This window comes from Suillus fuscotomentosus (genome assembly GCF_016647785.1).
Source record: "Suillus fuscotomentosus strain FC203 chromosome Unknown F5891scaffold_112, whole genome shotgun sequence".
Taxonomy (NCBI): Eukaryota; Fungi; Basidiomycota; class Agaricomycetes; order Boletales; family Suillaceae; genus Suillus; species Suillus fuscotomentosus.
In genome coordinates, this window is record NW_024539624.1 from 108,828 (window position 1) to 134,740 (window position 25,913).

At 48.6% G+C, this 25,913-nt stretch overlaps 7 protein-coding genes across 7 annotated transcripts; 1 reads left to right on the plus strand and 6 right to left on the minus strand.

Annotated features, from left to right (window-relative positions):
* Positions 1 to 571: 571 nt before the first annotated feature.
* F5891DRAFT_963661 (uncharacterized protein) lies at positions 572 to 1,270 on the minus strand (the record flags this gene model as incomplete). Its single annotated transcript, XM_041376026.1, has 4 exons — positions 572 to 643; positions 695 to 731; positions 861 to 993; positions 1,099 to 1,270. The coding sequence occupies 4 exons, from the start codon at positions 1,268 to 1,270 to the stop codon at positions 572 to 574; spliced, it is 414 nt and encodes a 137-aa protein (XP_041218549.1).
* A 46-nt stretch (positions 1,271 to 1,316) lies between these two features.
* On the minus strand, positions 1,317 to 2,212 carry F5891DRAFT_963674 (Cupredoxin; the record flags this gene model as incomplete). The annotated part of the gene is made up of 4 exons (XM_041376028.1): positions 1,317 to 1,431; positions 1,480 to 1,503; positions 1,560 to 1,688; positions 1,821 to 2,212. Coding segments are annotated over 4 exons (660 nt in total), but the record flags the coding sequence as incomplete, so codon positions are not given.
* An 11,174-nt stretch (positions 2,213 to 13,386) lies between these two features.
* Positions 13,387 to 13,998, plus strand: F5891DRAFT_1197012 (uncharacterized protein; the record flags this gene model as incomplete). The annotated part of the gene is made up of 1 exon (XM_041368410.1): positions 13,387 to 13,998. The coding sequence occupies one exon, from the start codon at positions 13,387 to 13,389 to the stop codon at positions 13,996 to 13,998; it is 612 nt and encodes a 203-aa protein (XP_041218551.1).
* A 420-nt stretch (positions 13,999 to 14,418) lies between these two features.
* Positions 14,419 to 14,628, minus strand: F5891DRAFT_902774 (uncharacterized protein; the record flags this gene model as incomplete). The annotated part of the gene is made up of 1 exon (XM_041373492.1): positions 14,419 to 14,628. A coding segment is annotated over one exon (210 nt), but the record flags the coding sequence as incomplete, so codon positions are not given.
* A 10-nt stretch (positions 14,629 to 14,638) lies between these two features.
* F5891DRAFT_963672 (uncharacterized protein) lies at positions 14,639 to 15,625 on the minus strand (the record flags this gene model as incomplete). Its single annotated transcript, XM_041376027.1, has 4 exons — positions 14,639 to 14,948; positions 15,005 to 15,067; positions 15,128 to 15,336; positions 15,395 to 15,625. The coding sequence occupies 4 exons, from the start codon at positions 15,623 to 15,625 to the stop codon at positions 14,639 to 14,641; spliced, it is 813 nt and encodes a 270-aa protein (XP_041218553.1).
* A 1,668-nt stretch (positions 15,626 to 17,293) lies between these two features.
* F5891DRAFT_1068242 (Metallo-dependent phosphatase-like protein) lies at positions 17,294 to 19,535 on the minus strand (the record flags this gene model as incomplete). Its single annotated transcript, XM_041363182.1, has 8 exons — positions 19,497 to 19,535; positions 19,055 to 19,440; positions 18,850 to 19,001; positions 18,443 to 18,791; positions 17,972 to 18,392; positions 17,808 to 17,919; positions 17,575 to 17,750; positions 17,294 to 17,522 (listed from the first exon to the last, which is right to left on the minus strand). Exons 2-8 carry the CDS (start codon positions 19,422 to 19,424, stop codon positions 17,294 to 17,296), a joined length of 1,809 nt encoding a protein of 602 aa, XP_041218554.1. The 5' UTR covers positions 19,425 to 19,440; positions 19,497 to 19,535.
* A 1,599-nt stretch (positions 19,536 to 21,134) lies between these two features.
* F5891DRAFT_1197016 (uncharacterized protein) lies at positions 21,135 to 24,828 on the minus strand (the record flags this gene model as incomplete). The annotated part of the gene is made up of 17 exons (XM_041368411.1): positions 21,135 to 21,271; positions 21,318 to 21,597; positions 21,645 to 21,835; positions 21,886 to 22,150; positions 22,202 to 22,313; positions 22,385 to 22,473; positions 22,532 to 22,541; positions 22,870 to 23,078; positions 23,131 to 23,307; positions 23,362 to 23,547; positions 23,594 to 23,646; positions 23,698 to 24,208; positions 24,258 to 24,356; positions 24,409 to 24,504; positions 24,550 to 24,573; positions 24,628 to 24,711; positions 24,763 to 24,828. 17 exons carry the CDS (start codon positions 24,826 to 24,828, stop codon positions 21,135 to 21,137), a joined length of 2,589 nt encoding a protein of 862 aa, XP_041218555.1.
* Between the last annotated feature and the right edge of the window lie 1,085 nt (positions 24,829 to 25,913).

Consider the following 25,913-nt stretch of genomic DNA (forward strand, 5'->3'; position numbering starts at 1 on the left):
AGCACCTATATTCCCCATATATATAAAAATACGCCTGTCCTGTTCATATTTTCAGTGAATTCATTCATTCAAAGTCATCGAACAAAGTATACCGCACACTCAGCTTCTTGTCATCTGTATTCCCTTCAAGCTTGTCAGCATTCGAGTGATACACGTTGTATCTGCTCTACACAGGGACCGGCCTCAATGATGACAGTTAAATGTGAAGCAGTCCTTCGCTGACTGAATATTGTTGGTCTGAGTTGCATTGATTACCGGGGTTAGAAGATCTCGACTGGACTCATGCATGCGACGCATTGCCTAGATACTTAGCTTGCAAATTGCGTTGGTGATATCATCGCGTCATCTAATATTTCCTAAGTGCTGTCGTGACTTACCTCTCAATATTGGAGTTTGATTCGTTGACCTGGGAGACGCGTGTTCGAAGTGTCACCTCCTTGCGGAATCAGATACTATGATGTTGAACGTCGCCAATCGAGGTGACTGTTGCTATTTCGCGCGCGCGCCGTCACCATACATGAATTAAGCAACACGAATCTGCTGCGTAAAAGCCCTCTCTCCTCAGAGATTTCTACTCCCGTTGTATGACAGCTAAGAGCCCAAGACCTCTGAGAAGTGCGTATTTAAGTTGTGGGAAATCATTCTATGTAGCACGACCAGCGTTATTGGGCATGAACAAGATATGCATGCTTACCATGGCAATCGTCACGTAGCCGATGTACGGAAGAAACCTGGGGATGAAGTGTGATGAAGTGTGAGTGAAGTAGAAGCGTGGTTAGAAGATTGAGTAGGAAAAGAGACGTATCAGGCTGCGCAAGTTGTGCCTCAAAACAGGAAGGAAAAATGTGAAAAACACATACCCGCGAACTTTGCCAATGATATGTCTTCGGTCGAGCCATTCAAGGCCCCGGTAGAGGTCAATATCATCGACATGATTGTTGTCGCCTTTCGTGAGCATCAATTGATGTTCCCCGGGAGGTAGTTTGAGTTTGGCTAGTCTGGGGCGGGGTATAATTGTAGTTAGTCATCGGATTTCATCGACTTGACCCCCACAACAAACCACGTACGGCATACTGAAGATACTCACCTGTTGTTGACGATGCGGTTCTCCGTAGTCAAATGGGATAAAAACATCCCGGGTCTCCAGGACGCGGTGCACGATGGGTATTTCGGCGCCAGGGATCCTGTATACTGTTATATCACCCGTATGGTAGCGTTGGCCTGGAGGGTTCGTAAGAAAAAGAAGGTCGCCACGGTAGAACCTAGGCATGTTTGACTACATGTCTGATTTGAAGGACATAGCGACGCCCAAGATGCTACAAAGTTTGGTTTAGTGTGCTGGGGATAACTAGCGCGGCACCTATACCTGGAATGCTCGCATTGAGGTTGGGATGTTGATTCAGAGCTTCGGCCATGACCACCGCAAAGCCGCTACATAGGAATGAGCTCGTGGCTCAAAGATTACCTGTGCATACGTACTGGTTCAGATGGAAGTCGATGTGGCTGGTAAACACATCATGAGATACGCAACAGAGGATGTAACGAGAATACATGATCACTAATGAATAAACCACGGTCCAGAATTGTCCGTGACGAAACGTATTGTAACGTTGTCCCCTGTCGATCCCATACTTACTGTGTCTCTCCAGATTGGGTTGACGAAGTTTGTGGTGCTGTTTCCCGAAGTTCTATGTAACAACGGCAAAAGTTTGCTGTCGAGTGCGTTAGAACGGAGAATCACACAGGAACGGCAGAACGACGCACTCCATGAAGGTGGATAGGATGCTATAATGATGGTGTGTAACAGGAGTGAGAAACACTGGGGCCTTACTGGACCTCCAAAAAGTAAACCTGTGTTGGGCAAGGCGATTTCCACTACTTTATTTGAGGGAAGCTCGTATACGCTTCCGCCCGGCAATAAATCTGAGGGATGCTGCGCTCCACTGAGCATTTGCAACAGGACCGGCGTCGGAGGGTTGTGGTACGTAACATTGTTGACCTTTAAGATACCATTCACAGTGGTGGCAAGTAAGTTGATGTGGACGTCTGCTTTGCCAACCTCGGGGAAACCGGAGACAGGGATACTGAGCAAAGAAGCAAGCTTCCCTTCGTTAAATGGCAAGATGTAAGGTCCAGGAGTGCTCATAAGATCTTCAGCGGGCGTGCCATTGTACCTGAGGATGGCTTGACTCAAGCCACCTGCAAACGTTTGATTTGCAAAATCGGATGGTGCGCAAACCTAGCGCCCCAGACCATCGGTGATCGATGAGGGTGGAGTTGAATGTGGTGGGGCCGAAAATTTTGTTTAACTTGGGCGTAGGATCGTGGTGCCTGAAGGAAGCGATGATATTTGGAATGCAAAAGGCTGACAAGATAACTCGAACCAGTGGACAACAGCTATAGCAGCGCCGTCTTTCATGGCCATTGTGTTACTAGAACAGCCTATTCCGAGTCAAGCGTTCGCGTTATGACTGAGCGCTGAGCGGTAGTCTCCGAGCTATGGCGGAACCGACCAAACCAATTCTACCCTTCCCACGCAAGATCTTAGATGGGTCCGTCGATCTCAATTTACATGCAGGTGAATCGCCGTCAATGATCAGATTGGGCTACCAAGTTCGTTGTCCTCGTATTTGACATTTGATCATCTTGACTATTTCTATCACGAATGACTTTCGGAAGTAAGCGGTCTATCATATTCATAGAGGAGATCTACATCAGGGAATCGACCCTAAATTGATATGACCAGATATAATTGGTAATCAAACAACATTATTATACACCATGTTTTAGCCTTAGATATTATTATCTTGGTGTCACACATATCTAACATATGATAAGACTATGCCAGAAAAGCATCGCCTTGATGCATGTTTTGCAAGCAGACAGCAGTGTGATACCAGCCTTGGATATTATTGTCGTAGTGAAGCACATATCCAACATATGATATGACTATGCCAGAAAATCATCGCCTTGATGCGTGTTTTGCAAGTAGACAGCAGTGCGATACCAGCCTTGGATATTATTCTCGTAGTGAAGCACATATCCAACATATGATATGACTATGCCAGAAAATCATCGCCTTGATGCATGTTTTGCAAGCAGACAGCAGTGCGATACCAGCCTTGGATATTATTGTCGTAGTGATGCACATATCCAACATATGATATGACTATGCCAGAAAATCATCGCCTTGATGCATGTTTTGCAAGCAGACAGCAGTGCGATACCAGCCTTGGATATTATTGTCGTAGTGAAGCACATAGATATGACTATGCCAGAAAAGCATCGCCTTGATGCGTGTTTTGCAAGCAGACAGCAGTGCGATACCAGCCTTGGATATTATTGTCGTAGTGAAGCACATATCCAACATATGATATGACTATGCCAGAAAATCATCGCCTTGATGCGTGTTTTGCAAGCAGACAGCAGTGCGATACCAGCCTTGAATATTATTGTCGTAGTGAAGCACATATCCAACATATGATATGACTATGCCAGAAAAGCATCGCCTTGATGCGTGTTTTGCAAGCAGACAGCAGTGCGATACCAGCTGTTACAAGTAACATCGGCTACATGGCCCCCCTATCATTTTTCCCCTTCGTCCTCGCACTCGTATGCCTCCGGCTCGTACTTCTCTACCGACTATCCGTTGACCGGATCCTCGGGACCGTTCCCGTCCCTCGCCTCCCCCTCCTATCGCACCAACGTGCGCACGTGCCTTCGGGCTATGACTTGTTCTGACTCGTGCCACCAATGTGGCTTTCCTTATCTTGTCTTATCTTTCCTTTGACTCGTGCACGCTGCACATTGTATCATTTACCGTTGGCTCGTTCCAACGTTTCTCGGTCTCATTCCGCATTCGACCTTACATCACTAATCAGGCTCTGCCACCATCGTACCTATACCCTTTCCGTTTCCCCTTTGCCCTTACCCACAGTACGGTAGCCTTGCCCTTAACCCTTTCCACTTAGTATAAGTAGTCGGTCACTCTGTACTAGATTCCCTAACTTGAATCTACTCAATCTTCCCTCAAACATACTTCCCTCTGAAGCCCCCTCAGCTTCAGTCTCTAGTATCTTTTCTTAGGTGCTCATCGCGCCTAAGTCCATCTCGATCGACTACTCATTGTTCGGACAAGACTGTCCTTACTTTGAGATCGTCAGTGACTTTGAAGACATCCGTCTTAGAAGTCACGTGACACGCGCGTCTCTGATATCTGCCGACTCGACGTCGCCAGTCTCAGTCGCTACACCGGACCCTTCCGGTTACGTCACGAACGTTAGCGGACGACGCCCCTCTTAGGGCTCCGTATAACAGATCTATTTGAGTGCGTAACAAAAGATTCAAGTTTCCTTTTTTTGCGCCCTGCCATCTGCACGGCCATTAACCGACAGACACCACGACTACCTGGACTCCGAAGTACCCTTGGGAACGCGATCCCAACACTCCGGACTCCGAAGAAGAAGAAGAATCGGAAGAAGACCATACGTCCTCCGACGAGTTTCCCGACGAACAACCGTATGGCAACCTCAACTCGAACCCTGGAACAAGAATGTCCGGAGGCCCCACCCCACAACCGACAGTGGTCGTATCCAGGCCTGAACTAAAGGCTGGAGTACCACAGAACTATGGAGGAAGCATCGATGATGCCGAGCGCTGGATGTACTCGGTGGAGACATACTTCCTCATCAACTCGACGATCTACAGCTCCGACCAAACCAAGGTCGCTGTTGCACTCCAGTATATGAACGATGGAGACGCCCGCGTCTGGGCCGACACCTTCTACCGAGCAGCCTTCGACAAAACCCCCGTCGACTTCGGCAGCTGGAAGGACTTCAGGAAGGCTTTCACCGAATCCTTCCACCCGGTCGACCGGATGACTGAGGCTCTAACCAAGCTTCATGGTTTGACCCAAACTGGTGACGTGATGCCCTACATCGCGACGTTCAAAACCCTGTCGTCCACTGCTAGTCTCAAGCAGGACGTCGCCCTCATCCACTTCTTCGAACGAGGGTTGAAACCAGGACTTCGAACCGCCATCTACACGAAGGAGGTCGTCCCCAGCACCATCGATAAATGGTACACTGCCGCGACACAGTTGGAAGCCAACTACAAGCGATCAAGAGCAGTTGTGTCCAACAACAGATCGGTGCGCCCTTCCGGGCACCGGCACGTCCCCAAGCCTCAGATCCGCCAACGCGATCCTGATGCTATGGACGTTGATCGTTCCCTCACGCCTGAGGAACGACAGAAGTGCTTCGATAAAGGCCTTTGCTTCAAATGCAAGGAGAAGGGCCATCGAGCAAACGACTCCCGGTTCCACCCGAAGGTGCGCCGAGGAGACAAGAACGACGAAGAAGACAAAGGCAAGAAGCCAAGCAAGTCTGGCGTCCGCCAGCTTGACGAGTCTTCTGACGAGGAAGACATGGAAGTCAACCTTGTCAAAAGAAAGGATTTTTAAAGAGAGGGCTTGTCGAACGGTCAATTCCCTCTATCTGTGCATTGTATACTAAAGCTGTTGGGAAATCCAACGAGTTTCGTGTCCCGGTGACACTTTTCTCTTCTTGCAGTGCCAAAACCGTTCAGTCGACCGCCATCATCGACTCAGGGGCAGGTGGGACTTTCATTAGCTATGACTTCGTCAAGCGAAATGGGATCCGGACCCACCTACTCAAGAAACCCTTCCGGATCACCACAGTAGACGGAAGCCCGTCCTCGGCAGGACAGGTAACCCAATACTGCATGCTATTCATTCGTCTCGATCGGAGACTTATGTATGGAAAGTTCAACGTAACGAAACTTTCCAAGCATGATGATCTACTTTTTGGAAAACCTTGGCTTAGTGCCATGATGCCCAATATCGACTGGAAGGCCAACACGATCTCCCTGCCCGCGACCAATAGGTCAAAGGAGGTGGAGAGGGAACTCAACGCCTCCCGACGAGAAAGCAAGGCCAAGCCATATCTCTTTCGTGGAGAAAAGGCTGTCCTAGAAGAACTCGACGACGAGGACTTTTCGCCCCTCAAGCGACTCCCCAAAGGCACTCAACATTGCCTCGAGGAAATCAAGAAACGCAAGAAGCGTAACAAGAAGAAGACGGCGCCAATCATCGTGCCCTTCGAAGACACTGACTTCAATACCATGGACGATGTCTGGGTCGGACAGGCCCATCTCGCGGATAAAGTTGAGGAGATCTCCACTTATCCCCTCACTGACGATGAAGTTCTAGTGGAATATGCTTCGGACGGAACATCCGTCCGGATCATCGAGAACATCTCTTTCGACACTCCGCTCACCAAGGACGGGACCTCGAAGAAAGAAATCCGGAAGGCTCTCCATCGACGAGCAAAACCTCTCCGGAACCTCTGGATCCTCGCTTCTCAGCAGGACTACACGAAGACCTCCAACAAAGCTCAAGAATTTGCTATGGAGGATGCGCAGGAGAAGAAGAAGAAATCATTTGAAGAACTGGTACCTTCCTATCTTCATGATTTTGCTGACATCTTTGCAAAGGACGGTCTGAACAAACTTCCCCCCTCACGGCCGGGAGTAGACCACAAAATCGAAACGAAGGAAGGCTTCATTCCGAAGTCTTCTCGAGCCTACCCGCTCTCACCGAAGGAAACCGATGCTGTCAAAGCATTTTTGGACGAACACATCGCCAAAGATTTCATCCAACCCTCGAAGTCTCCTCAAGCTGCTGGATTCTTCTTTGTCGGCAAGAAGGACGGATCTCTCCGCCCCTGCCAGGACTACCGATACATCAACGAATGGACGATCAAGAACGCGTACCCACTCCCTTTGATACCACCCTTGCTTGCGAAACTCAACAAGGCGCAATGGTTCACAAAGGTCGACGTACGATCAGGATATAACAATATCCTCATTCATCCCGACGACAGGTGGAAAGCCGCGTTCTCCACCTCATACGGGCTCTTCGAGCCCAAGGTAATGTTTTTTGGATTGTGCAATTCACCCGCCACCTTCCAAGCTTACATGAACCAGACATTTTCAGAAGAACTGAATGAAGGATGGTTAATCGTCTATATGGACGACATCCTGATCTTTTCAGATAACCTGGACGAACACCGGCAGAGGACCCGCCGAGTGTTGGAGAAACTCCGCAAAGAGTCTCTCTTCCTCAAACCCGAGAAATGTACTTTCGACTCTCAAGAAGTCGAGTACCTCGGTATGATCATTCGACCCGGACAGGTCGCTATGGACACTGCCAAGCTGAAAGGCATCAGCGAATGGCAACAACCCTCTTCAGTCAAGGACGTGCGGTCCTTCCTCGGATTCTGCAACTTCTACCGTCATTTCATTCCCCACTACTCCGACATCGCACGCCCTCTCCTAGACCTAACCAAGAAGGAGATCCCCTTCTCTTGGTCCGACTCCACCGAAGCTTCATTCCAGCATCTGAAGAAGCTTTTCACCACCGAACCGGTTCTGCGGAACCCTGACTCCTCGCGACAGTTTGCACTTGCAACTGACGCCTCGCTCTTCGCGACCGGAGCAGTCTTGCTCCAAACGGATAGCAATGGGGATTACCACCCCTGCGGCTATCTCTCCCAGTCCCTCAACGCGGCCGAACGGAACTACGAGATCTACGACCGAGAACTCCTTGCCATCATCCGAGCCCTCCAGGCTTGGAGGCACTTCCTCGAAGGAAACCCTCACCCGGTCATTGTCTTCACGGATCACAAGAACCTGATCTATTTCCGCTCCGCGCAACGACTCACCCGACGACAGGCCCGGTGGCACCTCACGCTCACCAACTTTGATTTGGAACTTCACCATGTTCCTGGAACAAAGCTCGCTGCACCGGATGCCTTATCCCGCCGTCCGGACCATGCTATAGCTGGTCAGGATAACGAGGATCGTATCCTCCTCCCCGACACCCTGTTCACTCGTCTAATCGACGCTGAACTCGCAGACGAGTTTCAACGACTCTCCGACGACCCCTCCGACCAGACTGTGAAAACAGCCTTGGACGCCCTCTCCGGGGTGTGCGCACCCCCCATGAAGTCTGCACTTTCCGATTGGAGGTTCACCGATGGTGTTCTCTTCTATAAAGATCGTGCTTACGTTCCCCCCGACCTCCGGCATCGCGTGTTGTCTCTACATCACGATCACCCAACCGCCGGGCACCCCGGACGTTCTGGTACCGAATGGAACGTCAAGAAATCCTACTGGTGGCCCGGAATGGGCTCCTTCATTAGGAAATACGTCGATGGCTGCGCCATGTGCCAGCAAATGAAGGTTAACACCCACCCCACGACACCTCCCCTCACCCCGATACCCTCCTCGGCCCTCCGGCCCTTCGCTCAGGTTTCGGTTGATTTAATCACCGACCTCCCCGAGAGCGCCGGCTATGATTCTGTCATGGTCGTGGTAGACCATGGGCTTACGAAGGGGGTAATTCTCTGCCCTTGCAGAAAAACCATCACAGCGGAAGGAGTAGCTGAACTTTTCTTCAAAAAAGTGTTCATGCGCTTCGGACTCTATGACAAGATCATCTCGGACCGAGGCCCCCAATTCGCCTCGAAGCTAGCGAAAGAGCTAGGACGACTTCTCGACTACCAAGTCGCACTTTCCACTGCCTACCACCCTCAGACAGATGGCCAGACCGAACGGCTCAACCAAGAGCTCGAAACCTACCTCCGGATCTACTGCCGGACGACCCCCTCCGAATGGACAAAGCACTTGCCTATGGCCGAATTCGTTCACAACTCCCGACGACACTCTGCCAGAAACGCCTCTCCCTTCTATCTCATGATGGGCTACGAACCACGAGGCATCCCCCATCTCTTCCCCGACTCTACCCTACCGACCGCCGAAGAACGAGTCAAATCACTCGCCAAGATCCGCGAAGAAGCCCTGGCATGCCACAGCCTCGCGCAGCAACGCATGGCTGATCGTTCCTATGGCCAGCGTTACAAGCCATGGAACGTTGGTGATAAGGTATGGCTATCCGCCACGAACCTGATCACCGGATTCCCTTCTAGGAAACTCGCCCCGAAACGATATGGACCCTTCCCAATCCAGAAGGTCCTCTCCCCCATCACGTTCCAGCTCAAGCTGCCTGCCAGCTGGCGTATCCACCCCACGTTCCATGCCTCGGAACTTTCCTCCTATCAGGAGACAGACGTGCATGGACCGAATTTCACCGAACCTCCTCCTGATCTTATCGATGGAGAGGAACACTACGAAGTGGAAGCTATCCTCCAACACAAGGGTACCGGATCGCGTCGCCGGTACCTCGTGTCTTGGGTTGGCTATCCTGCCTCCGAACGAACGTGGCTCCCCGAAACAGAATTGAAGTCCGCAGCGGAGCTCCTGATGGCGTATAAGAAGCGACTCAAGATCGCTTCAATCGCCATCTCATGTTGATCAACAACCGCCACCGCAACTTCTCCTACCGCCCTCACTACACTAGGGCTGACCCCACCAGCGAACCCATCCACACCGATACCAAAAACTTCCATCGCCAACGAATCCGCAATCGCCACCGCCCCACGAAACCCAAACCCATCGACAAACAGAGACCCATTACCCAACACCCCACCTACGCCACTACCCAAGGAAAGACGCTCCACTATGTCGGCCTCAGCGTCGTCTGTTTCCTCGCACCGATCCGCTACCTCTCATGCGTCTGCCTCCGACCCCGACCCGACGAGCCAGCCAACGCATGGCCATGATAGGCCCTCCTACACCGTCTTCCGACGACCATCCCTTCGCTCAGTTGTCCAAGACAGGCAACGGGCCTACTGGGAAGCAGTCATCTGCGATCCCCAGTATGCAATCCGACTCGACAATTATCTCAACCGCACCAACGACGACATAACCATGAACCTCGTCCAGGCCTTCAGGGCCACTGACGCCCTCACCGGCGATATCGCCAGGATCGACCTGGCTAGGGAGACCTCCCTATCCACCGTCTCGACCAGATACAATCAAGGCAAGATCAAACGAGCCTTGCTAAATCTGTTTGAACTCAGGAACTTCCATGCCGCCGTCATGGCTGTCGAGGAGGAGCGGGCATTTAATCCCCCTCCCGACCCGCTTGCAGTCGTCGAGCGTGCTGTCTATGACAGAGCTCCAACCCCCTTCCTTCCCCAACTACCCCGCTCTGAATCACCAGAGCAGATCCCCAATGTCACCCAGTTGACCAACCCCGAAATCGACCGTCTCTATAACGAATACGAACGCGAGCTCTACGCTCCACGTAACCCCTCCCCCATCCTTGATACCGACACCATCTCCATCATCATCCCAGAGTTGGATGAATGCCCTCCCGCATCACCTGTTCTCAACCCCGACGATTGGGTACCCACCGAGACGGTCCCACACCTCTCTATTGGTTCTCCGGAACCCCTTCCCACTCCGCAACGCCGAAATCACCGTGCTCGTGCACGATCCATCTTGTCCCTAGGACTACCCCTCTCCCATGCGCATCGACCGCGCACCCAGAACTTCACTAGGCACTATCCTCGCGAGGAAGCCCAGGAAGACGCCATCAACGACGCGCGTCGTAATGCCACCGAGACCACCCAGGTCTACCGCAGCAACGTTGTCTGCCGCCAGTGCCGTGTCTACGGACACAAACAGAAACACTGCGCGCAATACTTCTGCCGCATTTGTGGGCAATTTGCCCCAAAACATCTCACCCCCTTCTGCCCTCGACTCGACGGCAGAAAGATCCTTCGCCGTGGAACCTCTTCCGACCGGTTCTACAGGGACATGCAGCAGCTTGAAGCTGCGTATGACCAGGACGCTGCTCGCCTTGAGCAAGAACGCGAAGAGAATGCAATCGAAGCCGCCTCCTGGCTCGAAGACCTCGACTTCGACCCCGCATGGTATAACAACCAGGACGACTACGTTCCTCTGGACGACGATTAAAGAGTTCGTGGAACTCTACCTTGAAACGGGGGTAATGTTACAAGTAACATCGGCTACATGGCCCCCCTATCATTTTTCCCCTTCGTCCTCGCACTCGTATGCCTCCGGCTCGTACTTCTCTACCGACTATCCGTTGACCGGATCCTCGGGACCGTTCCCGTCCCTCGCCTCCCCCTCCTATCGCACCAACGTGCGCACGTGCCTTCGGGCTATGACTTGTTCTGACTCGTGCCACCAATGTGGCTTTCCTTATCTTGTCTTATCTTTCCTTTGACTCGTGCACGCTGCACATTGTATCATTTACCGTTGGCTCGTTCCAACGTTTCTCGGTCTCATTCCGCATTCGACCTTACATCACTAATCAGGCTCTGCCACCATCGTACCTATACCCTTTCCGTTTCCCCTTTGCCCTTACCCACAGTACGGTAGCCTTGCCCTTAACCCTTTCCACTTAGTATAAGTAGTCGGTCACTCTGTACTAGATTCCCTAACTTGAATCTACTCAATCTTCCCTCAAACATACTTCCCTCTGAAGCCCCCTCAGCTTCAGTCTCTAGTATCTTTTCTTAGGTGCTCATCGCGCCTAAGTCCATCTCGATCGACTACTCATTGTTCGGACAAGACTGTCCTTACTTTGAGATCGTCAGTGACTTTGAAGACATCCGTCTTAGAAGTCACGTGACACGCGCGTCTCTGATATCTGCCGACTCGACGTCGCCAGTCTCAGTCGCTACACCGGACCCTTCCGGTTACGTCACGAACGTTAGCGGACGACGCCCCTCTTAGGGCTCCGTATAACAGATCTATTTGAGTGCGTAACACCAGCCTTGAATATTATTGTTGTAGTGAAGCACATATCCAACATATGATATGACTATGCCAGAAAATCATCGCCTTGATGCATGTTTTGCAAGCAGACAGCAGTGCGATACCAGCCTTGGATATTATTGTCATAGTGAAGCACATAGATATGACTATGCCAGAAAAGCATCGCCTTGATGCGTGTTTTGCAAGCAGACAGCAGTGCGATACCAGCCTTGGATATTATTGTTGTAGTGAAGCACATATCCAACATATGATATGACTATGCCAGAAAATCATCGCCTTGATGCATGTTTTGCAAGCAGACAGCAGTGCGATACCAGCCTTGGATATTATTGTCGTAGTGAAGCACATAGATATGACTATGCCAGAAAATCATCGCCTTGATGCGTGTTTTGCAAGCAGACAGCAGTGCGATACCAGCCTTGAATATTATTGTCATAGTGAAGCACATATCCAACATATGATATGACTATGCCAGAAAAGCATCGCCTTGATGCGTGTTTTGCAAGCAGACAGCAGTGCGATACCAGCCTTGAATATTATTGTTGTAGTGAAGCACATATCCAACATATGATATGACTATGCCAGAAAATCATCGCCTTGATGCATGTTTTGCAAGCAGACAGCAGTGCAATACCAGCCTTGGATATTATTGTCATAGTGAAGCACATATCCAACATATGATATGACTATGCCAGAAGATCATCGCCTTGATGCGTGTTTTGCAAGCAGACAGCAGTGCGATGCCAGCCTTGGATATTATTGTTGTAGTGATGCACATATCCAACATATGACAAGAACATGCCAGAAGATCATCGCTTGATGCGTGTTTTGCAAGCAGACAGCAGTGTGATACCAGCCTTGAATATTATTGACATAATGTCACACATAGATATGACCAGGTAGAGCTGACCAATAAAACTCATTATGACATATCTAATCTCTAGATTAGAATCCCATGATATTATATTTGTGCAACATGTGTATGAAAGAATATCATTTTGATGTGCATCTTGTATGTAACATATGCATGAATATATATCTATACTAATGCCATCTCATTTTGATATAGTGCGAGGTAGATTTGATTTTGATTTACTCTTGAAGGCGGACTGACAGTTGAACTCTATGCATTGTAACTGATCTGCGCCTGCAGCAAACCTTCTTACATATCTAACATTTCTCACGCTGATCATGGTTCCATAACAGATACTATCCATTACGGTTCTATTCGTGACGGGCCTCTATTTCGTGAGTCACACTCATGTCACGAATAGTAACGGACAGTCACATTTACGATCCTAGAGCTAATTATTGATAGTTTTGTAGCATCCTATTGAAAGTTATGAGCATCCTAGCTGCACTGGACATGTTTTTTGAGGCTTAATATCACACAATGTTCAGATCAATTAGGTTTCACTTGGAACTGGGTATCAGGACGAGTACAGTGAAGTGTAAGATGTAAGGAATGAGCGCGGTGTTACTATAAAACAATATGATGACTAGAATCGGCCTCAGCAGTCTGACTCGGCGCTGCTCGATGGTCGAACACAACTTAGGGATCTGCACGCTGGGCAGCGTTGGATCAGCGTGGCCGTCGCTCGAACGAGGATCGACACACTCACAAACTACGAACGGTGGGCAAAGACTTGGATCAGCATGGCCGTCGCTCGAACGAAGATCGACATACTCACAAACTGCGAACGGTGGGCAAAGACTTGGATCAGCATGGCCGTCGCTCAAACGAAGATCGGCACACTCACGAACTACGAACGGTGGGCAAAGACTTGGATCAGCATGGCCGTCGCTCGAACGAAGATCGGCACACTCACGAACTACGAACGGTGGGCAAAGACTTGGATCAGCATGGCCGTCGCTCGAACGAAGATCGACACACTCACAAACTGCGAACGGTGGGCAAAGACTTGGATCAGCATGGCCGTCGCTCGAACGAAGATCGACACACTCACAAACTGCGAACGGTGGGCAAAGACTTGGATCAGCATGGCCGTCGCTCGAACGAAGATCGGCACACTCACGAACTATGAACGGTGGGCAAAGACTTGGATCAGCATGGCCGTCGCTCGAACGAAGATCAGCACACTCACGAACTACGAACGGTGGGCAAAGACTTGGATCAGCATGGCCGTCGCTCGAACGATGATCGACATACTCACGAACTGCGAACGGTGGCCGACGACTTGGATCAGTATGGCCGTTGCTCGAACAAGGATCGACATACTCACGAACTGCGAACGGTGGGCAACGTAGAAGAAGGAAGGATGTGGTAGAAGAGGGAAGGATGACGTGTTCAATGTTGAACGTTCGAATGTTGAAACTAAAAGTCACGTGAGTCAAACAAAAACAAATACACGCAAATGTTGAACTTGTAATTTGTTGCTCGCTATATCGTGCCTATGACGCGGCACTGTCAAGTCTTGGGCCAGTTGGTATTATTTAATTTGTAGTCACTAGTACATGTTTTTCGTTTAGTTTGAATGCATACGCGTGCAACTCGTCAAAAGCTGTTCGAAGATAGGTAGAGCTCTTGATACAATTACCCGCGCTAATCCCTGGCATACTTTTGTGACTTTGCGCTATTTATGTACAAGTTTTGAAAAATTAGAGAGCTTAGGTCAAATTTTACTAGCGTAGCGAGCTTAAGTCAAATTATTTCTTGACATGCTCTAACTGAATGATACGCTCGTCGATGGTGCCCCTCGTGATTAAGCGCTGATAGACAGTCACTTGGCGCGTCTGACCGAGGCAATGAGCGCGACTCTGATAGTACGTGGCCTGCGCATTGTTTGATGGGTTCCGATCGTGATCGACAGTGTCTCCTGCGGTCTGGTTGATTCCGAGTCTGACACCACCCGCGCACGTACTTGAAACAAATATGAAGATGGCCGAGCTATAGAACATTGATCAAAGTCGAGAATATACAATCTAAGTTAAACACTGACCGTGTCTGCCAATCCATCGGTTCCTTGATACAGAGTTGAGCGACGCAGCACGCCACGCCACCAAAAGCAAGCGCAAACTTAAACCATATCCATCGTCGAAATCGAAGGTCAGCTTCATCCATTCGGCTCTTCATCGTTTTGGGAGGGTTGCGCAGGGGTCGTATTGGCATGAGAATGCTTCGCGTGAGTTGGTCCGGGAAAGGCGGATTAAGCAACAGGAGAACATGCGAAGCTATGTAAACATTAAGAGTCATGGGCCTGATAACGGGCTCAGATAACGCAAAAGGCAAAGTGTTCATGCTGGTCTTGCTTACCGGTCACCAAAGAAAAACTTCTGCACATTCAGTAACTTCGCATTAAGAGTGGCAAGAGATGCTCTCGCTTGCGCAAATAGTACCTGTAAGACAGTAGTAAACACCAGGTCCGTTTAAGTAGACGAAGATAATTTTATGTTGTCCTGTTCAAAAGCAAGCGCATACTCGGTTTTAGCCTGGTCGTCTTTCCTTGGTCCTTTCCCGAAGGAGCGCGATCGATGTATCTCGCGTATAGTACGTGCAGGGACATAGTGGTGCTGCGAAATTGGAAGCATGGTGGGATTTTTGAGTTTCCCGAAGTTGTTGTCGTCCAAAGAATAGAACGAATATGTCTATTGGATCGTCAACCGTTGAACTGCCTGCAGAGTATGTCATATACTATGTACTTACCTGGGAGTCCCCAATATTCGCCTCAACCTGCGAGTACCAAGCCGTTCGCTTCGTTCTGTGTAGTACGCTTAAAGACGCGTCGAAATCCCATGCGCCTGATGAGGTAGACTTTGCTAGCAAAGAAACGAAGAAACTGATGGCCGGGACGGATGACACTGTTGCATGGTCCTGTGTGAGGAAGGGAAGCTTTTCTATAGCATAATGTAGTAAACGCACCGCTATGAGACACATCCAAGTCGTGGTTAGTACATCTTCGTTGTTGCTGTTGGAATAGTATTGCCTTCGTAGAATAAGGAGTGCGGCGGGTTACAGGAGGGGAACCGAGAGGGGACGTCTTGTGATATTGAAATATATCTGAAGGTGATGGCCGTGTCTTGGGGCACGCAGCATTTCGAGAACTCCGGTAAGTAGTCGCAAAGATATTTTTCATAAGTAAGGAAGCGGCAGGTGAGATCGCTCGAGGAAAGAATTTGAATGAGCCTGAGGGGGGTAATAGAGCGATGGAGAGAAGATGTTGCATCAGTATGTTTTTATCGAACGAGGCGGGAGAAACCAGATTCCAGGATCCGCTGGATATAGTTGCGTGGCGCTAAGAAGTTCCTAAATTGGTCGATATCGTATTAGTTTTACATTGAAGCTGGTCCCGCTAGAATAAACGCTAACCGTCAACGAGAATCATTACTTTCAAACTATCTTCCATGGTACTGTACGCCTAGGTATCCCATGCTCGACATCTATTGATGCCCAACATAGATTTTCCTTTGCGTTTTTATAATTGTTAGCCTTTCAAAACACTGCAGGACGACCAAGCTACTCAGATTACCGCGGACTCGTACTGTCTCTGAATAGGATCCATGCTTCTCAGTCATTCCCTTCATCCACCTATCATTCCCGTGCCCATCGACGACTCCAACAACGCACTAGCAAGCTCTTTCACGTCATGACACCATCCCACACACTCTTCTCTGTGACCACGGCGAACCGAAGCTTATCGAGTGTATTATTGGCGTTTGAAATGAGCTCCTGCAAGAACACGTCCCTGAGGAAGTGGGTTCAGCAAAGAGTGTTGATGAACGTGAACTTCGCAAGGGTACTAACGAGCGCATTGCGTTCGAGGTCCGAATCGAAGGAGTAAACTATGCGGATGGCATTCTTGAATCCGTACAAGCAGAGATCAGCTATCTCAAGGCCATCCGTAGTTTGAAGTGGGCTAAACAATCCAGCCAAGAAGAGTATCCGTGCCACCTCAAACATCAGCCTAACATGGATGAAGCGTGACGCGCTGAAGTGTTGGTCTCCAGTACGAGATCATCTTCGTTGAGGACGCATGAGCGTTTTGAATAGTGACTACAAGATATCAATCAGCGTTCAATTGTAAGACTAGCAACTTACTTTAGTATTGTTGGCCATGTCATTGGACTGCATCACACATGCCTGGTCCCTCCCCGCATTCGTCAACACATTAGTAAGACCAGGACCTGTCGAGGGCAAGTTGATTGTGACATCTACACTTCGTCTTTCATCCTAATCCGTTGCCCTAGATGTGACGAGAATCTATCCGGAAGACTCTCCATCGTTGATAGCACGGTAATCCTTGATGAAGTCAGCCTTAGTCGTGCGATTTTTAATCTGAGACTATGAGCATCGGTATTGAGCATAATGATAGAATACCCGAGAATAAAGGCAGCATCTATTCAAAGGCAGGTAAGTAATCCGAACAAATTAGGCAGATGTCCACAAACCTGCAAGCGTTTCCGGCGATGTATCATTCCGCGCACTTGAGCATGAAGCGATCGATCATCTGAGCTTCTCCAGGAAGGCGGAATGCCTGCAAAAACATACAGCGTCCAGCTGAAATCTAGAAAGTCGACAAAAGCATGCATGATAGCAACATTGTGTTCATCTTTGCAGTACAGTGAGAATCGTTAGGCAGTGTCCATTTGCGACCACCTTCACTTCGGGTATGTCTCCACTTGCAACGTGCCCACTCTCCAGTGCTTTCTTCAAACCCTTGTCAAACATTCCATCACTCTTCTTCGCAGCACCGAATCCTTCCAGATCGTGCAGACCGATGTCTAACACTTGGCCAGTACGTGGGTCCCTGTCCGCTGTACCGTACGACTCTTGCCTGGAAAAAGATAAACTTAAATGTGACAGAAACGGCGTGAGAATGAACCAACAGAGGAATGTGGAAGAACATCATAGCATTAGGCTTGGCTAATTTGTGCATCGTGGGCGTGATCTGATCGGCCTGTCTGTTCCATATGGAACCAAAGTCCTTGCCAGTGTCTGGTGTGAACGGACGCTGTATAGCCTGGATCTTGGAAGATTCTTGCAAAAACCAGTTGATTTGGTCCTTGGAAATATGAGCGCAATTGACATAACGATCACAATTATATCAAGGGACACCGACCTCATGTATCCAGTCGTACTCCGTTGGGAAGAAGTACCCGAGCCAGTCCAAGTAACCGCTCGAGTAGGATCCAGAGTCCAGGAAGTACAGCATCAGCAGCGATGTCTTGGAGCTACCAAACGAGCTCAGCTTGCACTCTGCTATCCTCAAATGGAAACACTCACGCATCAGCACTCTTCACGTCTAGAACATAATTTCCAACACCATGAATGTCTTTTGGACCCCTCTGCACCAAAGAATACGGAAGGGCATTCATCATACGTACTTGCTCCTGCTTCACATCGCCGTTCTCTTCGTCATGATTGCCGAAGATAGCTGCGACTGCAAACTTTGCTAAAACGGATTTAGGATCCCAAGACGTGCCCTGCCCGTTGAGTTGGTCGCCGGAGAAGACGACAAGATCTGGCTTTTCTTCGTCCATAACATGTCCGAGGAGCGTATTGGTGAGATTATCGGAGTTGACGCAGGGATCAATATCGGTTTCCCGACAGATGCCCCTGGAAACAGAAAAATGCAGGTCTGCAACTTGCAAAATCTTGAATTTTCCGTCCCGCGAGAAGTGTAAAGGATGGGCTTGAGGGACCGCTGCAGACCAAATTCAGTACACTATCGGCATAAAGGCTGTTCATGCTCACATTGCGCGCCGCGGCGGTATGTCACATACACGCTCTCTAGTTGCCCTTCCTTTTCCGGAGTTACGGCAGGCTCTATTTTCTCAAATCCGTACCAAGGCCTATCCTCTCCAAAGAGTATGTCGACTTCGGTAATGAGACTGGATTTCTCTTCCGCATTCATTTCATTCATCGTTTTGCCCAGGAGGTACCAGAGGTACATTGGTTCCGCACGCATAACACCATAGCGTATGGAGAGATCTACTTTTACCCAGGAATCTGATAGAGGTTCAGGAATTTCATTGGCAGGAAGGAGGCGCAAGTCGGTAATGAGAGGTATGTCAAGACGGCGCGTCCATCTGTAGTAGATGTTCTAAGGTGAATGTGGTGAGTCATGGAATACGTAACATAAAATAGTGGTGCGTGCGTACCAAATTCCAGAGACCAGCTTGCTTGTTGAGATCCCGGTCCACTCGAACCCAGTTACCCTTGATGGCATCCTGCTCGACGGTTATCGTGGGTGCACAGAGGTTTCCGACAAGGCTCGGTGACATCATACAACGCGTGATAGCAATTTCAGACACTGTAAATATGAAATTGAAATAAGTCCCTGACAAAATTGGCGAGCATACATACGACCGGTATCGTGAGATAACAAGGGAGCCCATACGTCAAGGGGATAACTCTCTATATCATCGGTAGTACCCCAGGACTGATTTTTTGTGGTTTCCCACCAATCTGTCTCATCATCGTTGACTGGAATTGGTTGGCCATCCGCTGGGTCGCCAGTGACTGTTGGCTTAGAAGGTTCCTTATCGAAGTAGTCAACTGTGGCGACCGCATCCCAAGCTTGCCAGCCTAGACGCTGGACAATGCCGGGTCCGACGATGGGCTGGTATAATACAAAGAAGTATGTCAGGAGGCATGAGAAGCCAATGACAGCTGCTGTGGGAAGCAATATGCCCCTCATAGATCGGCCAACGCAAGAAAATGGAAACACAGCCATTATGGACCGTCGAGTTCTGGATAAGTGAGCGACCACGGTCAGTGGATTTAAGAGAGTTAGCGAACAGATTACCTATAGCTATAGGACAGTGATGACCAGGAGCTGTCGTACCGTGAGGGCTGCGTGTTCAACGAAGGGGGTCACATATCTAAATCGAGCAAATAATTGGGGTCAGGTCACAAATTCTTCATTTTGGGTTTCCGAAGAAGCTTTTATGGATGATGATGTATTGGAAGTACTCACCCTTCAGTAAGGTACTCGTCAATCATACTTTTGCCGAGGCCATCAGTGGTCAGTGAGAACTCTGTGATATCGCGAGGCCACGAGCTTGGAATGAGCTACGTCTCCCCCAAGAGTTGAATGCCCTAAGAGGAAATCAACTTTGCTCGTTTGCAAAGAGTGAGAGGAAGAACCTGAAATAAACCTTATAAGAGTGACGAACCTGGTACATCCGACAGAGAGTGGTTCCCCATGGGAAATATCGTGTAACAATCTAGGAAAGCATATCACAAAGTATTGAGAAGTTAACAAAGATATATACCTTACATCGAAGACACATCCACACGCATACTGGCTCGAGATACTGTTCATAGTTTCAATATAGATACAACTTTCAATATATTGCATCACCTTCAATAAGCTGGGGAAGGAAATGTGCTTTCAAGCGACTATTGATAATGTCGTTCACATATACTCTGCAGGTGATGATAAGTTAGTTATTTGAACAAAGAAATTATATGAGCGTACAGGCAGTGACTGCAAGTAGGTTCAATGATGGCGCAGAAGAACCCTCCGTAGATGGCAATATTAAGACACGTCTCCCAAGGAATGACCCTCGACCTGCACAGGATAAGTTTCTGATATTGAATTCGTCAGTGTGATCAAGGCATCAACATGATCTTCACCTTATTTGACAAACCAGTCGAGAAGTTGCAGCCCCACTGAAAGAAACCTTGGTCAGCTTGAACATTGACCATGTAGATCTAATACAGACCGTCCTATATGCTCGAAGATTGTACCAGTATGTTCGATTGCGTCGCAACCACGTGCGGTGGCACGAGTCGATTTGTTGCACAACATAAGTTATTGTTGGGGCAACGAGCGCACTTTCATTTCATAAGAAAGAAGGTTTTGACAAAAAGAGCTATGAGGGACTCACAGTTGAGAAATACGATGTGACAATGACACTAGTACCATCTTTAGAATCCCTATTTGATGGATTCCACAAGGGGTCGGAGAGTATCTAAGTTACAATCCCAACCAGAGTGACTGCATGAGAAGGATTGAAGGCAGAGAGTACGATAGACTTAGCTTCATATTGTGCGCGAGCACAAATGACATCGAGGAGCTGCTTTCTATACCGGGGAATGTATTCTGGTATTGAAATAGGGGGGGCGGGCTGCAGCTTGGTATCCGAAATAGAGCGATGCTATTCCGAGGTAGAGTATATAGACGTAGGCGTAGACAGATACAACGGGCCCAGCATTTGCGCCTCGACATGCGAGAACCCCGCTCCAGGATCATCATAAAATTATGTTTCGGAATGATACAAAAACTTGTCAGAAGCACGGACACCAAGCACATGCTAATCGGTAATTGAATAGATAAAAATGGCGGCAGAGGCAGTACAGATAGCGTAGATCAAGTCCATGTACAAATACCATTACAACAATTCACTTCAAGTGGGCGATCTGCAACTACAGGAGAGCTTCAATAGAGCGCAGAGGCATTGGAAGATCCAGATGACATCGAAAACCCATCAAACCAACCATCAAACCAATCATCAAAAGAATTGTCAGGTAGACATGATTCATATGTCCCGTCAGAGCCATGAGATGAGCACATGCCTACATTTATCTTAGTACGAAACTTCAAGGAAAGCTGCAAGCTCACCATTCTCAGTCAACCGGGGCCCCGTAGTGCGTGATATGGCTTCAGAAAACATCTCCACTTCGGCTTGTGCGCGATGTTTCTTCAACTCTAAGATGTGGAAATCAGATTTTAGGACGTCCGGGGTTTTTTCATTCTTTGCTTTAAGGCTATCGCCAATGCCAATACCTAGGAGCTTGGTGTCTGCACAGTCGGCAGAGGATGTGCTGATGTAGGCGCGATATGTGACGTTATCAACCCAAGACTTCATCAAGAAAGGAAGCGAAAGAAATCGATCATTGGGCTGCATAGTATGAGAATGCAGAGTCTGGTAATATGAATAGCGCTCACCCTTAAGACGTTTTCGTAAAGCTGGGGAATTTCTTGAATTTGCGGGAAATCCACAAATTCCGATGACGTGGAAAGCCATTGCTGGCATTTGAGATGCGCAGCAGTTGGAAGCCAAAAGCCTTCAAATTCGTCCGAGCGAGGTGTTTGGCATGCACTTATAGTGCTAGTGTACTTTGGCAGGGGTGCTGGAGCTAGGAAGAAATTGTGATTCAAGTGTCATTTCTCGAACAGTATGGCTTACATGGGCGACATTTCGTATTAAACTCTTCGCACAAGTTCGCAATAGCTTTGTTGAACAAAGTGACTTCCATCTGAGCACGATACATCCTCTCCTCCATGTAGCATCGCCCTCCTTGCAGAAGGAATGAAACGCAAGTGAGCTCTTCTTGCTGGAAGAGTTCTTCCATTGCAACCACTCTGAGGCTCACTTGTAGGACAGCTATGAGGTCAAGGGGGTTGACCCATGCAAATAGCACGGAAACCGTGACGAAGAGGGAATCTGGAAGCTGATGTTGATGTCGTAGGATACCATCACAAAAATATGGAAACCCACTAACAATTTCGCGTCCCCATTTCTGGAGCCAAGACTTGAGGGCATTCTCGGTGTGTTCGATCTCAAGAATGTGTTTTGTCGAAGGAGTGGTGAGGGGAGGAGGACACGATGAACTACTATTTAACATGCTGAAGTGGAGTGGTAAGAAAGGGTTAAAGAGAGGTCCATACAATTGTTGAGGCCTTACATACAAGAAGGTTTGGCAGCGGCTATGGGATAGCGGTCTGCAAGCCGATCAACGGCTTTGGTCAGCGGTGGCTGTGCAACTGTAGCGGTCTATAAAAAAATATTTAGAGATGAAAATCATTTGCGCCGACGAACAACGTCATCATACCTCACAATTCCTTGTTTGGAAGTCAGAAAAAACCTGTGCAACGTTCGTAAGCGACTCAATATGTTACAAGAGACTTTGATACTTATAGCGCGTACTATGTTCCTTGGTCTGACTTAGTCATGTGATGGTGGTGGTCTTTGGGATCTTATTCTTAAGATATCACAGGAAAGTTCACAACACAGCAGAGCGCTGTACATTTCCAAACAGACCAAGCGGACAAAATATGGAAGACAATTGTCCTTGGAAGGATTATTTACGAGAAATCCGATAGACATCGTTGTCACTGCGACGCATTCCCCATTAGCTGTTAGTATAAAGATGAACTTATGTAAACTCACAGGATGTTACAAAAGCTCGCCAAGCGGTTCACGAATGCTGGGTGTTCTGGGTCGTCTTTCTGTGCCAATAGGAGAGCAACCGCCTGAAGGAGTTCATCATATATATCACTGACCGGCGGATATACTGATAGGTCGATAGCTGGGAACTCCCCCTGGTCTGACATCATCTTTAAAATATCCGCTAACCATTGGATAATGGCGCTATAACACTAATGCAATAGGATTGCTTAGATGAACGAAAGCTCGTAGAGTAGAACTTACGGAGGCCCCCACAAACGCTAATGTCTCTGCGGGCGGGTGTGGAACGTTCCTGAAGATGTCCGGCGCAAAATCAGCCATTACAATCGGTATGTAGGCCGATACGCTACGCCGGAATACGAGATGAAAAACGAGAGATTTCGCGATCTCCTTCCTGATAAACCATGCAAGGCCATTGTCCTGCATGGTAAAGAAGTAAGATCCTGACAACCAAAGTTAACTCGAAAGACTGACCGCAATTGGCAAACGACCCGAATCTGGACGCAGGAAGTGTTGCAGCAGGGCCACGCATCTCTCAATGAGTAGTGCCCGGGGGCACAGTTCTGCGAGGGCAAAGCCTAGGGATGGTCGAGGATCTGAGATTGCGATTTTTGCTAAACGTTTGATGTCGGAAATCAATGTCGACACCCATTTACTGGCCTATTCAAGGTCAGACAAGTAAATAGAAACGACGGAGAAAACATACCATCGCCAATATAGCTTCTTCTGTCACTTCAAACGCATCATCAGCCGACCTCACTAGAAAAGAGTCAGTATCTACGGAACATAGTAGATCAACGAGTTACTGACCGGGGCACATGGTTGTGCGAGTTTCTCCGACTTCAGCCAGGCTTCGATTGAAGAGATCGGCGATGAAAAGAGCTTTCTGACTTGCACCAGTTGTTGGGGCGAGTAAGAACGGGTTCCCGTACTCCCCGCACGATATAGCGACTCTCATGAGAATCCGCAAATGAACTAAAACGGTTTTCCATTGCGGATACTTGCGCTGGATATCACCCAAGCTATTCGTGTCAGCCTGGACGTTAGTGTCCTTTGGTTGGGTATCATCGTGACTGCATGTGATAGGCGAGAGCCTGGAAGAGTCTGGCACAACCGATGAGGCCACTGAAGAGTCTGGAACAATTGATGAGCCCCTGGAAGAATCTGGGACAACTGAACCTCCGTGATACGACTCCAGCATGTTCGACATTTCTGCGAGAGCATTACTATCAAACTCGAGATAAGCTTCAGGGCGGGGTTGGTGTCCAAATGGAAATAGAGCTTCAACGATAACAGTGTTATGCTCATTGCCCGACAAAGGCTTCAACGTTGTTAAACGAGATAACTTTAAGATCGCAATGTGAGCTTACCCATGTATACACGTGTAGAAGGGTACCATCATTGCTCGGCCTTGACCAGAGGGCATTCAAGTCCACGTTCATGGGCGGGTCATCGGGCGAATAAAGATTCTACAAGACATATCAGTGGGAAGGCGAAGTGCAGTCCAGAGCAACTGAATACCTTGGCGAATATAGGTACCTCCATGCACGGTTCCCATAGGGAATTGTGAGGATTGATCGGCAACACATGAGCTATGACTTTGACATGCGACTTGAGCTATAGAAAAATCAGTATATGACGCCCACAAAATGAACCACCTACAGCCTCGAGGCGGGTGTCTGAACACTGCAGCCCATGATGAGACACTAAAAACTCTGAAGGAATACAAATAATACTTACATAGAGCGCATAGAGGACTGGTTGAGGCCCAACCGCTAGATATCCTGTAAAACAAAAAGGTTTCTGTAAGAGAGTGAGGTCGCCCTGGAAGGACTGAGTTAGTAACATTGAGATTAGAAGCCACAAAAAACGCACTGAAACAGGCTGAAGACTAGACAGATCGTCCGGGAAAAAATAAGAATGGAAAATTGGAGCTGCCATATCGTCCTCAGAATTGGTTCCAAGAGAGAGAAAACGGGCACTTTAAATGCGATTACGCACGATGTAAAATTTTGATTAAAATGCATTGCCATGCAATGGTTATTACATGTAAGCTGTCGCGTCTCGCCTAGAACGATTGACCGCTGTTATAATGCCATACAATCTTAGTATAACATGCAAGGCGGCGATAAGCTGTGCTCGCGCTGCAAGGTTACGCCGGTAGTCTAGTGGGCGCTATCGATCGACTTTGCGCTATCGGTCGACTTTGCGCTATCGGTCGACTTTGCGCTATCGGTCGACTTTATTCAAGTAATCTAGTTCTCGTAATCGAAGGCTACCTCTCTGTCGTACATCTCGTCGAACTGATCTAACAACGATTCATTGCTAGAACTAAACCATTGCTCAACATCCAATCCATCCTGAGTACCGTCATCTGCTTCATCATCTTCACTGTCCTCTTGATCCTCAATTTCATCTATTTGCTCGAAATCTTCAACATCTGGGGTAAAAGATGCATGCGCTGCATTCTCTGGCTGCGTGGGGCGATGGTGAGAGTATACATGACCCACTCCCAGACCAAAGTGGAAGCGCATGAGCATGTCCCGGTCGACAAACCTGAAATAATGAGCTCGGTGTTATGAAGTGGTGCCCTAACTTACCGATTAACATAGTATTGGCACCAATCATCCTTGTCGCCCGCACATGCCGAAACTCCCAAACCATTGGGATGTTTCTTACCATCGGCAAATGATGGTATAATATGACAGCCCCGAAGTACATCCGCTGGATCAAGAAAGTCGAATGAGAAGTCGTCTGCCATGCGTGGAAAGCGGAGACGATCCAGCATCGAAGTTTTCCAGGTGGCGAGATCACCAATAGGAGTGTACCAGCATACCCATAAAAACTCTGTTCGGAGAGGAGTGTAGTCAACCATACTGTTTCCTATGAAGATCACGTTGACGTGGTATATACCAAGTACCTTTCCATAAAGGTATCTGTGACCTTGGTGCCCAACATCGTCGTCAGCGCGAAGAACCATGATATTGCAATGGGGAGTTCTGGGGTTAATAACATCTTGAGATCTG